Below are 13,703 nucleotides of genomic sequence, written 5' to 3'. Positions count from 1 at the left end.
AGCAAGGGTACATATGGACAGCTGTCCCCACTGTTGATTCTCTACGTGCCGCAATCTATGTGGATTGTGGCATGTAAAGGGTTTACAGAGGGAACATGCGCCCTCTGTGACATCATCGGACCGTCGATGGGCTGATTGGTCGCCGTGGCCACTTGATGCCAGATGCTGGCGTCCCAGCTTGCCATGATCTATGATCGCTATTGTGAGCGATAAGGCATTGCAGTACAAAGCATTAGGCAATGCAGTATCATAGCGATCATAGCTGTTATGGTTCAAGGCCCCTACAGGGGTATAATAAATCTGAAAAAATGTCAGCTCGATGCAGAATGGATACTGAAGTGTTGCCAAGTCTATGGTTGGATGGCTTGAAGCCTCTCCTACCCAAAAGTTGGACCCCTACCTGTTGCAATAGTTTTGTCACTGGACACCCACTTTTCACTTTGATATAGAGATTTGTGCAGATAGTTGGGTGATCCAAGTTCATATCTTTGCTGTGCAGTTGGCCGAATAGACATATCCTACAGATACATCAGGCTAGGCTGTACCAAAGACATTACTCAACCCAATGTTGCCCGTTGCTGAGTAATTCATCCACACAGTGGGGCAGTTATATAAAACTTGTGTTACCCAACATGGTGGAAGCAAAATGTAGTTTGGGTTTTGAGTCCCAAAAATCAACGTACTGTTGAACTCCATGTAGGCGGCTGATCCAGTAAACCATGCTCAACACCCGTGTGAACACAATCTGACAAAGACCCAGAGTGTAAAAATGGCACATTTTGGCAAATTGGAACAGAGTGATGCCCAGTATAATAGCCGTTTTGCTTTAATGGGTTATTGCTGTTTTTCCTCTATTGTCATGGCAGATTTTTTTTTTACCTTCCAAAAGTCACAAGACAAAAGGGGAACCATATTGGTTGTGGCACATGAATAAGCTTCTCAAGAACAAACCATCATCCATGTGATGACAACGTGACAATTTACAGAGGTGTCTAATTGACGTCCAATATATCTACACCCGTTGTGTCATTTGTGCAAGAAGCCCTTAGCAAAAAAAGTCAATAACCGTGTAAGCAAAACTGTTACATTGTATCACCAGTCATTTACAACAATGTGGCGTTTTTAGCAATCTTTGGCTACTGAACAGTTTATGGTTTTGGACTATTTTTTTTTTTTCCCTGGACCTGACCTTTTAATAGACAGAGTAATTCAATGCGGTCACCATAAAGCTTCGTATACGGTATCTACATCAGCAGTGCCGGTAGCTAGGGTTTCTATTCTTCGGTTTGTGCTCCGGAGCCTCTGATCCCCGCTGTTGTGTAATGCTATTAATCACCAGCATATGAGTTGCGAAAACGTAAAACAATCTGTCCTGTTTCTTAGCGACCTACAGCCAAAGAACTTCTCAAGCACAAGTTTATTGTGAAAAATGCCAAGCGGACGTCTTACCTAACAGAGTTGATCGACAGGTATAAACGATGGAAGGCCGAGGGCCACAGCGACTCCGAGTCCGATGACTCCGATACGTAAGTATTCACTCACTGCATTGGGTTTTATAGGTAGCTGGCGATGGGTTTGCCACTCAGTATTGGCGTACGCACGTTGTAGAGTCTAGTAGACTTATATCTTCATACATCTACTAGATGGGAAGCGGTTTCACAATACAGGGTCATTATGCCATACAAGAAGGGTTGGCGGTGTAGGCTTTCCTCTGCCTATACTTTCCACCTATAGGATTCCGGTCTGTTAGTATTTCGGTAGTAACTGTGAAAATACTAAGTGATATAAGGGTTGTGGTGAAATTATAAAGTACGCCCTTTATCTTCCAGGGAGCCCAGTAATAAGGAGAACAATACGCATCCTGAATGGAGTTTCACCACGGTTAAGAAGAAGCCAAGCCAAGAAGCAAATGAATACCAGAATGGAACAGGAAATACACGGCGTAATATGGTATAAAAATCTGAATTAAACTGTTTTTCTGTGTTCCTTTCATGTTTTTTTTTTTGTTTGTTTTTTTTTTTTGGTATATTGCTTTTTCATTTCAGATTTTTTATTTTTTTTCCCCCATCTTTATAATCGTACTTTTTCGCAATACTGTATAGCCTAATAAGTGTGAAGGTTGAGTAATCCTTACTGGTGTCACAGAATGGTTGTGCACGTTTTTCCAATATCTCTAAAGGCCCATTTAGATGGGACAAATGTTGGGTAAACTACGTCCAAAACTCGTTCCCACACACGCTAGCTCCAATGCTGCTTCACGGGAGCTAGTATCGCCGGCTCACAGCAGGAAGGCTGGAGGAAATTTCTCTCCTTGCGTTCCTCACCCGTTTCCACTAACTTAACATAGCGGCCATTCAATACTAAATGGCTACTATTTACACAGAGATCAGCGATCAGCTCATCATTCCTCGTTTATGCAGCATGGACGATGAGCTGATCGCTCAGTGTAAATGGCAGCCGTTCAGTACTGAACGGCCACTATGTTATGTCAATGGAGATGGGCGGGGGAGAGCGAGGAGAGAAATCTCCTGCAGCCTACCTGCCTGCCACCCTGCTGTGAGCCAGCGATAGTATCTCCAGCACGGGAGCGAGTGTATGCCAGGACGAGTGTTGGGCATCGTTTGCCCGACATTCTTCCAATCTAAATAGGCCTTAAATTTTAACAGGTTTTTTTTTTTTTTTCAACTCTGGGGCACACATGAGGCTTATAACTGATGCCAATGCCCAGTGGTTCCCTCACATCTGTAACTTCTGACAAATATTTAGCATGCTGCCGTATTGTGATGCTACAAGTCTACAATGTAGTGACTGCTCTTATCGTATTGCCTTTGTTTCAGGATCAAGATCTTGTGAAGACGCTGAGCTCCTTATCACCAGTGTTTGATGAGGTACGTCGTCTTCTGGTCTAATGTGTATACATGCTGACCTCTTAAAGGGGACTTGTCATCAGGTCCGTGCTGCCCGAAACACGAGCAGCATGAACCTGGGACGCGTATGCCTATAGCTGTGTGGGGGTCTAAAAAGCTGCGGCATTTCGGCAAAAAAAAACAAAACACTTAAGTTTGACTCAGAAGGGATCTCTGAGTCAGAAGCCGTCTGTACGGTTCTCGCTGTCCACAGCATGTTCACTGACAACTCTCTTCCAATACAAACTGGGACAGCGCTGTCAATCATGCTGCAGGCGGGGAGATGCAGAGAGAACGCATTAATTTTGCCATTAAGAAATTTTTCCATAGACTGAATTTTTTCCCCTTTTTTACGGTTTTTGCTGTGCAGGATGAATAGTGTTCAATTTATTGTGCGGGTAGTTCTGGACATGATGATGCCGAATATATGGGATTTTCTTTTGCTTATACAAATAGGGAAAAATGCGCAAAAATCGCTTACAATGGTGATCATAGGCAATGGCAAGACGGGACGTCAGTATCTGGCGTCCTGTTGCCATGGCAACCCATTGACCCCTGCAGAATCACATTGCGGGGGGTCTGATGACGTTTGAGCAAGCGCACTCCCTCTGTGAACCCTTTACATGCTGTTCTGCATAGATCGCTGCATGTAGGGGGTAACAGCAAGGATCGCTGTGCTCTTGCTGTTGCAGCGGAAGGCCGGGTATCCGTAACAACAAACCCCCACTGGTGTCGGGATGGTGCAGGCTCCGCTTCTGGTCCCACGACATGCGCATGACTTAAGTTAACGTCCTGTTGCGTTAAGTAACCTGCAGCCAGGAAGTAAACTCGCGTCCTGTGGCATTAAGGAGTTAAAGTTTTGTTCTCAGTCAAACTTTTAAAGTGTGTTCTGAAATGCTGCAGATTTTCAGAATAACTCATACAAAGGGGCAATCGCATACTTGCCGCCGAATCCTGCTGGCCATGGCTCTCGCAGCATGAACCTGGCGGCAGCTATTTTAATTATGAGATCCACGCATGAGATCCGCAGCTCCAGAACCCCATAGGAATGCATGAGCATCTGCAGGGCAGTTTAAAGCATGCGGATGTGATTTTATTTTTGTTTTCCCTCCCCCGGCGTGCGGATTGCACACGCGGGAGAAATAGCAGCATGCTCCATTTTGTCTGCGTACCCTGCGGGACGGCTTCCATTGAAGTCGATGGAAGCCGTCATATCCGCGGCACCGCCACAGCTGCCATTGTAACTGCGCCGCCGATCCGCAGGAAAGCAAGACATTAAAAACTACGCATGCCTCCGACTGAAGAAAGAAGATGCAGCCCGTGCAAAAGAGATCCGTGCTGGAGCCGGGGAGGTAAGAATCTTGTTTTTTGTTTTTTTTCCCCCTCCCGATGTCCGCGGGCACGGCTGGATTCCGCTGCGGGATTCAACGGTGGAATTCATGCGTGCAAGTGGACATTGGGCCTAAAAGCACCCATTTACCCTCCCCTCCCTATCCTCAACGCATTCACTTGGATATCAGGTCTGCAATCTGACTACAGGTCAGGGTATGGAGACAGATTTAAAGCTACCATACTTAGAACAGATTATCGCTTCGGCTATACATTAACCAATACGTTTAGAGGTGTCAGTCCAAATGTGCGCAGCTATTTCATCCACCTCTAATATTCATGGCCAACTTTGCATTTACTATATATCCCTTTCCCCCATGATAGAAGATGGTTAACCTTAGTTTGGAACTAAGTCTGCGGACCCGGCCTGCTGCTACATTGTAGAAGCCTTAATCCAACTTTTTTTTTTTTTTTTTTTTTTACTATTTGTTGAGATTACAGCCCAGGACCAAGCACCGTAAACTTACAGCCCTTGGTCCTTTATCGGGTTAACGCCAACATGAAGATGATCGCGGTCTGATGGAAAACATTGTAGTTTGGCGATGTGAAATAAATTCTAAATCAGAGGCTTCAAGGAAGTTTAGATTTCTTTTTTTTTTTTGTCTTTTGCAGCTTAAACAGCAAGACAGAAACAACACCGTAAGGAAAAATGCAATTGAAGAACTTGAAAAGAGTATGAACCTGGCTGAAGCAACTTATCCTGGAATTACTGACAAGATGGTAAAGAAGCTTATGGAAAAATTCCAAAAGTGAGTACAGTAAGGGAAGCGGGTCTTAAGGAGGCCTAATGTATTGAAGGGGTGGCAGCGTCCATATGGAGTCACTATTGTGATAAAGCAAATCTAAGACATTCTCTGTTTTGTAAGGTTTGTGAGAGTGCCCTCTAGTGGAGCAAACTAGAATTGTTAGAGAAGTGAAGCTACTTCACTTCACTGCATGTGAATAATACATAATAAATGTGAGCTGTTAGGTGGCAGTACCGATGTGGTTCAGTTTAGAGGTGCAGGGCGGCCCACCGAATTTATATATGGTGTTGCTGGCCTGCACTACATGTACCAGAAGGTTGACATCCTGTATTTACACTAGGCAGCCAGCCCCCTCTATATAGGAGGCTGTGCGAGTGGCCATCTCATAGGTGTCCTCCACGGGTGTAACCGGCTCCCTCATTTGGCAGTATGGCAGCCTGCATGTTGGGGTGGTGCACATGTCTGCCCTCCTGGATCAGTAAGCATCTCCTAGCATGCTATGCAAAAGTGAGCGGAAACCAATTGGGGATACTGCTTGCAGATAAAAAATCACAGCATGCTACATTTTCCTGCGGCGACATCAATGGACGCAGTCCACACAGACAATAGAAGCCGCCCGACTCACGGCCTGTCCGCAATTGACATTGCGAGCGGGCCACAGATTCTGCGGGAAAAGCAGGAGTTTTAAAAAAAACAAACTATACTCTGCGTTGTCTGACGGCGAGCCCTGCGGACCATCCGCAGTATTGATGGAGATTGAAGAAAGCGGGCACACGCGGACGCCACTGCTGCCAAGGCCGCATTACGCTGTGGGATTACGTATGCGGAATCAGACTCTGCCGTGTGCATGTGGCCTTTAAAATTCTGCGTTTTCTATGGACGTTGTGCGCCATTTTCTTAACCCTAATATTTGATCTCATTTTCAGGTTTCCGGTCAGCGACTCCTAAGTATCGTGTTATGACCGCGACATCGCTGTAAAAAAAAAAAAGAAAAAAAAATGGGAGAGGAACACCCACCAAAAGTACTTCACGCCTGGCCGTGCTTAGCATCTTCAGCTCCTTGTGCCTTTTGGGTCTTTGCAAAACACATCCATGACCATGATTGACAGTTTGGAAGGAAAACAAAGAAACTCCAATTTTTTTGTTTTCTCCCCTTTTTGTTATATATATTTTTGTTTTGTGATGGTGTAAATGGTTTTTATATTTTCTGGAAATTATTTTGTAAAGACTTTTACTACTTTACTCCTTTGTTGAACCCCTCTACATGTTGATATGCTGTTTTTGCTGTTGGGTAACAGTTGCTAAGTTAGTAACGTGCAAGTGATGACAGTATGTTTGTGGTGGTTGTGTTGCACTGTACACTGATCTGCTGGTCTTTTTTTTTCTTTTTTTTTTTTTTCTTCTTTGATGACTTTTTTTTTGCCATCTTTTGACAAGATAGGATGAGAAGTGGCTACTCTGTGGGAAATGAAGCGATTCTATTCCATGGAGGCACAATGGAGCTGCTATACAGCAAGCGCTTAGGACACCACAGTTTCTCCTGAATGAGCACTAGTCCATGCCATACAAAAAGACCACCGGGCCGTGGAGTCCAGTAGAGATCCAGGTCCTGGCCGGGTCTGTCCGCATTCCAGCCTTCAACAGAAATGCCAGAACAAGCCGCACTTGGCACACTTGTCTCCTGAGAATGGTAGAAGCCGCCAATTCTGCAGCCTTATGTATTACTAGAGACCAGTGCTATCGCCACGTGTTCGTGTGTAGCTACTTAAGATGAGATTACTGGTTTATAGCGAACTGTTAGACTGATGTACCCATCAGTATTGGCTTTAGTGTATAGTGGCCTTTTTTAGGTCCACAATTCTATAATTGCTCAATAATCTTTATAGCAGTTGGATCTTTTTGGTTTCCTCAGTACAGAGCTCCAAATCCCCCATGTAGACCTAAGAGATAAGCCGTTAGCTACCGGGTATCCCCATCAGAAGGAACTTTCTGGCAAATACTGTTGATGACCTATCCTCAGCATCAGGTCATCAATAGTTGATCAGTGGGGATCCACCCTTCAGTGTTCGCGGCGATCAGCTGATCATCTGGTCTGCAGCAGGGCTGGATGTCATCATCTGGATTGGAGCCGGAAGTCTCTAACGTGGCCTCAATGGGAGTGAAGCCGCCTAGAACACTTCCCGGTCAGATCCCGAGGTGGAGCCACAAGTGTAATAGGCAGCTACGTTTCCATTGACTTTAATGGGAGTGAAGCTGTCTCTGCGATTTCTGGCTCCGACCCTGGTGACTGCGGCCTGGCCCTGCTGCACTGACCGCGCGATGGACGATCAGTTTATTGCCAGGGATCAACTAGTGACCTATCCTGCGGGTAGGTCATAAATAGTATTTGCCTGGAAAGCCCCTTTAAGGACGATGATCACTAGAAACGGTCCCCTTTTTAAGGTAAAAAAAGAAGTCTAGTAAGAAATGTAAAGTTTTTGTAACTGCATGTCACTTCAAAAAGTTCATAAAAACCAGCAGCGTCCAATGTCTTTGTGTCCAACCCCTGCGGGGAACTTGGCAGTTTGCAAGCTTCATTCATCAGGTCCCAAACCCCTTCAGAGCATCACTCCATGTTGGACTATGAAATCCCTCTAGTTCTGAGAACTTGCAGCTACCCTGTTTCCCTGAAAATAAGACATAGCATGATTTTTTCCAGAATTTTTGAGGATGCAAAATGATTTTTCAGGCTTTTTGAGGATGCTTGAAATATAAGCCCTACTCTAAAACTAAGCCCTGCTAACAGTTAATTAAAAAAGTCAATTTAAATAGTGTCCAGGCAGCTATACATGTAAAAAAGTTAAACCTTTTTGAACAAAAATTAGTATAAGACACTGTCTTATTTTCGGGGAAACACTATGTCCAAATCGGCATTATCTACTGCATTAATGCTGCCGTTATCGATCGGTAACAATGATACTAATGGTTGCTGATCCCTATCGGCTGCATCAATTCAGTAGTAACACTTTTTTTGGACATGGTAAGATCCCGCTGTGCAGGGACCCAATGAACTGGAAGTTTGTGCTCGCCCCCTGCAGGGAGCTGGGCAGTTTACAGCGACATCCTGCAGATAATCTTACACACTCTCTGGAATGACATGCACTTACAGAAATGATTGCTTCGTACCGGGCCGTTAACTGTTGGCTGAACAGGGACCTGTTTCTGGTGATGGGTCCTATTTAACAGCTTGGTACATATGATGGGAGTAATGAGTTCAGTCTCTCACTATGCAGTCCTAAGCGCCCTCTAGTGGTGGGTGATCCCAACTAAAATTTAAATCTCTGCAGGCTTTTAGAGCTCCGTGGTGTACAGAGCGCCCGTTTATGATGAAAAAAGTATATATTAAAAAATCAGCAGAGCATTTTGGTATTAAAGGGTGAGCATTCATTTAAAGAAACAAATGGCTGGTTCCAGTGTGGGTACAGGTTTATAATAATGGATAAACATATCACTGCACTGCTGAAACAGAGCGACTCTGCTGGGTGTAGGTCCAGGGTCGCTCTAAATTCTAATTACTTACCTTTTCTATACTTGCTGGAAATTCTCACATCCATGCCCACAGAGGCTTAAAATCTGGATGTGTATCTGCTGCTCAGTATTGTTCCTCCTCTGCCACCCTCTAGTACTCTTAAAGGGTTACCCATAATTAATACTTATGTCACTCTCACCTCTTAATGGGGTTGTCCATTTGTAAACTATTGCTGGCCTGTCCTCAGGGCAAGCTGTCAATAGTAGATTATTAGGAGTCTGACACCCAGGACCCCTGCTGATCAGCTGTTCACCAGGTTTGTGCATAGAGTTGACTTCTGCAGCAAGCTGATAGCTCTGTACTCACTGCAGTGGCCAGACTTGGTACTGTAGGCAAAGTTCCTAGAATTCACTTTAGTGAGAACTCTGCTTGCAATACCAAGCCTGGCTGCTGCTGTTGGAATGGAGCTGTCCACTTCAGTGCATGAACCTGCGAACCCTGATTCGTGGGTGACAAACCCCTTTACCAATCTACCATTGGTGACTTGTCCAGAGGACAGCTCATTAACACTTGCGTGGTACCGGATTCAAAGTGCACGACTACAAACGGACAAGACTTTGGTCGAATTCCTTGGTAACACACAAGGTTAAAATGTTGCAGCAGTTGGGTCATGTTTTTCTTAGGAGGTCCCAATCTTGGCCCAGTTTTTCGTGCCAGTGAAGAGGCGGCCATGCATTTGCAGCCACTTCGGTGAAACGTGTTGGCATTAGAGGCCTAGAGGGACCATGTAACGGGTCTGGGATGGCATGAGAGTTAATTGTGGGACAACCCCTTCAAATTTGAGGAAGCTCTCCAGAATGACCAGGCAGCAGTATCGCATGTAACCGGTGGCTTGGCTCAGACTCTATGTACCGCTCTCCCACGTGGAAGGTCTTTCATGCAGCTTTCATTTTCTTGAAGGAGAATCGAAGCAATATTATTATTTTTTTTGCAAGTAGACAGAGTCTGTCTAACATTATTTAAGTCTTTGCTTCTGGAAGATGCCTGCAGCTTTGCAGCAACGTGATGTAGGCTTTTTTTTTTTTTCGTTAGAGTTAACTTGTCAAAAGAAAACAATGTAACTTAAATGCTTCTGCAGGGAACGCCGGGCCTTTAAGTAAACACACAAAGCCCGCTCCACCTGCGCAGGCAAAGTACAGAGACAATGGTTTGCACCAGCATCCCCCAATCATCAGATCTCCCATGTAATATAGTCCATTTTTCTTTTCCTTTTTCCAGACTTTTCATGCCTAACAGCACCATGATGTATTTATACTCCTGTGAAAGTGTATTTTACGATCTGTATTTACCATTTAATATACCAGTAACTAAGTTATAGAGTTTCTTTCAGACACGACCAGGGAAAGACTTGATGGTTGGCAGTATAAAATAGAGAAAACACAAAAAAAAAAAAAAGCTCTTTCCAAACAACCGGCAGAACTGTAAATGGAAGAGAAGTATATTTCTGGTACTGCTTGATGGGATGTTCTCCTCCGGTCATCCCATGTACATATATACATATATATATTGCTTCCGCATGTACTTCAACGTTTGTTTCCTCGAAGGTGGTGTAATTATAATATTATAATATGCGGTTCGACGGCTCTATTATAATATTATGATCATCTGTTAGTGTGCGTTTTTTTTAATCATTTTTGAGCCCAGGTTTATTTTTTTATGTCGAAGGGGGCTCATACCCACATGTGCCAGAGACATTGGCCCGCACAAACCTCCTCTGTGGTGTACGGCCAGTCTCTCTCCCCCGCACCGTACAGAAGACGATCTGCCAAATCCATAAAATGTAAGCGGTGCGCGGCCGACGCATTTTATCCAATTGCCATTGCAGTGTTTTTGGATTTTTTTTATATTAACCGAGAAAGTGGTTGTTTAAGGGGATGTGACCGCCAGTATCTGATGCAAATGAGCATGCTGCAGTGTCAAGTAATTGTCTAATAGCTCCCCAATAGGATGAGTTAGGCAGCAGACATACTGCTTTTGCTGTGAAGAACTGGCAGCGCAATGTCTTAAGAGCCACAGGGAAAGTTTTTTTTTTTTTTTGTTTTTTTTTTGCCAATTACGCCACGCGGCCTTGTCCTGCTTTTTCAACCATGTAGCGAAAGCCTTACTCTGATCAGGTGCTGGGACCCGTTGCCTTGTATATATAAATATTGGGTCAGACTGCAGTAGGACCTTATGCAGTGTTGATCTAAAAGACTTTTGGGTGCATATATGGGAATGCCTAGAGGAGTAGTGCTGTAGTCTGTTGCAGCCGGTGGAGCTCCACTTGGAAAGCATGGCTGGTTGCTGACACATTACAGCACTATGTTACTTGTGCTTCACTTTTCTACCCCAGTTGATCAGATGGTCTTTGCAGAATTGAAAAGCCCTGTAAATGTAATATATATATATAGTTTTAAATTGCTTCAAATTGCAGCATGCTTATTTCCACCGCCGGGTAGATAGTTGCCCCCCCCCCTCCCCCACCCTTCCAACATAATTCCTGCTTTAAGGGGACACTTGAAAACATATTACTGGCTATTGCCAAGGAATGAGAAACTTTTTCAGTGGTGCCTACACAACTGAGTTCACTTTTTTTTTTAATTTTCCTTGTTCTTGTTTTTAATTTTAAGGAACAATTTTTTTTTTTTTTTTTTTGCTCTCTAACGAAACTCACTTCAAATTTATATCTTGAGAAAGTCTGAAAATAGTTTTTGAAAACAATGTTATCGTTAAAAAAAATAAAATATTTTTATAAATATATAAGCAGTAAAAGTTGTAAATATGGTCAATCAGAAAGCTTTATAAGAACTTCACAGATAGAAATAAAAAAGAAAAAAATGGAAAAAAAACAGTGGTACCCATATATCCTTCGTAGTTATTACTCTTGTAAATCTGTTAATAGAGTAAGCTTATTTCAATATTTCAGGGGATTTTAAATGGTTTAAGAATAAATATTTAAATTCTGTTTTGTGTCTTTTATTTTTATTATATTTTTTTAAAGCTCTACTAAAAATTGGTTTGTTCATATTCAGATGTTCTTCTCCACCCCTGGAAGGTCAGACCTAGAACAGCGCTGTGTACTGAATTCATGAACACCAGGAACCAAAAAGGACTAAGGAAGCTGGAACAATACCTCTGCAGCGCCACCTATTGAATGGCAGCATTCATCATTTACATATTACCCAGAGGAGCATGGGTGGCCTTATAAGTCTCTTCACCCACCTTCTTGGTGCTCTCCCTAAGGAGTGGTGATACCGCTCCTGACCCAAAAATGAGTGTGCCACAAAAACACTGGACTGAGATTCAAAACTCCCTACTGCTAACTTTCAGTGGCCATGCTTGCACTCTCATTGAAGTAAGTCGCACTACAACCCCCACGGACAAGTTTCTTGGTCTGCAAATTACAAGAACTTGAACCTTTTTTGAATGTTTTTTTTTTTTTTGTGTGTGTGATTTGCAGTTCTCAATAACTTGTGGTTTGCACAGTGACACCATTGATCTCAATGAGTGCAAGGTCGCAGGGCCACCGACTAATCTTTGCTCACAGGGCAAGAGGCTCCTTCTAGCCCTAATGTAAAATTCTGGGTAGCCCAGCTTGTTGCTGCACACAAAGTTTCCTCTGAAGTGAATGGGAACTTTGCGTGTAACACCATATTGTACCGCTACAGTGGGATAAAAGCTGTCTGCTTCCTCTAGCAACTTGCTCTGGGCAGTAGCACGAAGGCCTAATGCATAGCTGAGGATTGGCCAGCAGCAGTTTAGAGATGTTCCGCCCGTTTTTAAGTTGAGGCACATTTACACGCAACTGTTATCGCTCAAAATTCGTTCAAAGAAGCAAAAGTGAGCGATAATTGTTACGTGTCAATGTGACGCCTTCGTGTACTATTGGTTTATTTGTGGTTTATCGAGTTTCAGCCTGCATGAACATAGTTGTTCGTTCACTTGTTGCGGGGCTTTGAAATATTGAACGACTGAACAAATATTAAACACCTTGAGGGGAGGGGGGATTGTTTCCCCTGTGGCAGTAGACAATGGCTTTTCTTGGTACTAATTAAAAACCTCCCACCTAGAGATAAAAATAAATCTTATTTGCATAGCGCCAACTTTTTCCACAGCGCTTTCAGGTAATGATTACTTATTACCCCCCACCAAGCTGGGTTCTCATTTTACAGACCTCAGAAGGATGGAAGGCTGAGTCAACCTGGAGCCGGCTACCTGAATCACCCGGGGATCGAACTTGCAACCTTCACACGCACGCACGCGCCTCCCCCTCCTCTTCAGCAGTAATCATCCTGTGTAAATGGCCCTTTTTAAAGTTTTTCTTGTACAGCTGGAGCTAGAGTTTAACTTTTTAAATGGACTTGAACTATCTTCTGAGTAGAGCAGTTGTCCCTTTTCTCCACAGTACCTTCTGTTAAGGTAAGTACAGTATGTAAGGTAAGCCCCAGCCTATAAATTCATCCAGACTGGTTTAACAGCCAGGTGGGATGTTTGTGATTAGCCTGCCAAACCTTACATGGCTTCCATGGATTTTTAGGTGGATTGTGCTTCATAAGTCCAGCCAGCAGGTGGCAGCATCACCAGCAGTCTCTGCATCTCCAGTGCCGCTTCCTAGGGCTCAGACCAGTTTCAGCCTTGACAAGGAAGTGAGTGACGCTGCTGGACCTGGGTGCCAGTATATTGGTGGAGCACTGTGGCTTCTACAGTCTTAATAACTCTGATTGCTGGAGTGATAGGGAATTCTGAATCCAGCCATTCAATAATAGGATATATGTAAACGGGTTTTATAAACTTGACCGCCTCTTTAAAGCACCATTTTTCCCAGTACTATACAGTTTGACGGTGATTTTTGAATGGCCATACCATTTGGGGATATAGCGTATTCATAAATAGGGAAAAAACTCACTTATTGCGCTCCGTCAAACCGTAACAAGATAGAGGAATCTTACTTGTTGAGGGGTGCCTGGACTCCTGGCACCCCCAATCCAAGGAAGCAGAAAAAACTCCAATGGAGCAGGCGTATTCTTCATAGATCGATTTATTTCATATAAAATGATTAGATTGGCGCTGCAACGCGTTTCGGCTTCTGTCAAGCCTTTTTCAAGCATAAAAACA

At 43.8% G+C, this 13,703-nt stretch overlaps 1 protein-coding gene across 1 annotated transcript in view; it reads left to right on the top strand.

Moving 5' to 3' along the window:
* STK26 (serine/threonine kinase 26) overlaps positions 1–11,553 on the top strand; it is a 73,026-nt gene extending 61,473 nt beyond the window's left edge. Inside the window, exons 7-11 of the mRNA XM_066581859.1 lie at positions 1,384–1,526; positions 1,830–1,950; positions 2,838–2,888; positions 4,908–5,044; positions 5,968–11,553. Coding sequence (XP_066437956.1) covers positions 1,384–1,526; positions 1,830–1,950; positions 2,838–2,888; positions 4,908–5,044; positions 5,968–5,989 — 474 coding nt within the window. The 3' untranslated portion in view covers positions 5,990–11,553. The remainder of the gene's footprint in view (positions 1–1,383; positions 1,527–1,829; positions 1,951–2,837; positions 2,889–4,907; positions 5,045–5,967) is intronic.
* Positions 11,554–13,703: the final 2,150 nt, after the last annotated feature.

Source organism: Eleutherodactylus coqui, chromosome 10 (genome assembly GCF_035609145.1).
Source record: "Eleutherodactylus coqui strain aEleCoq1 chromosome 10, aEleCoq1.hap1, whole genome shotgun sequence".
In the NCBI taxonomy this organism is placed as follows: domain Eukaryota; kingdom Metazoa; phylum Chordata; class Amphibia; order Anura; family Eleutherodactylidae; genus Eleutherodactylus; species Eleutherodactylus coqui.
The sequence above is the reverse complement of the archived record's forward strand: the minus strand, read 5'-3'. Positions and strand labels throughout refer to the sequence as shown.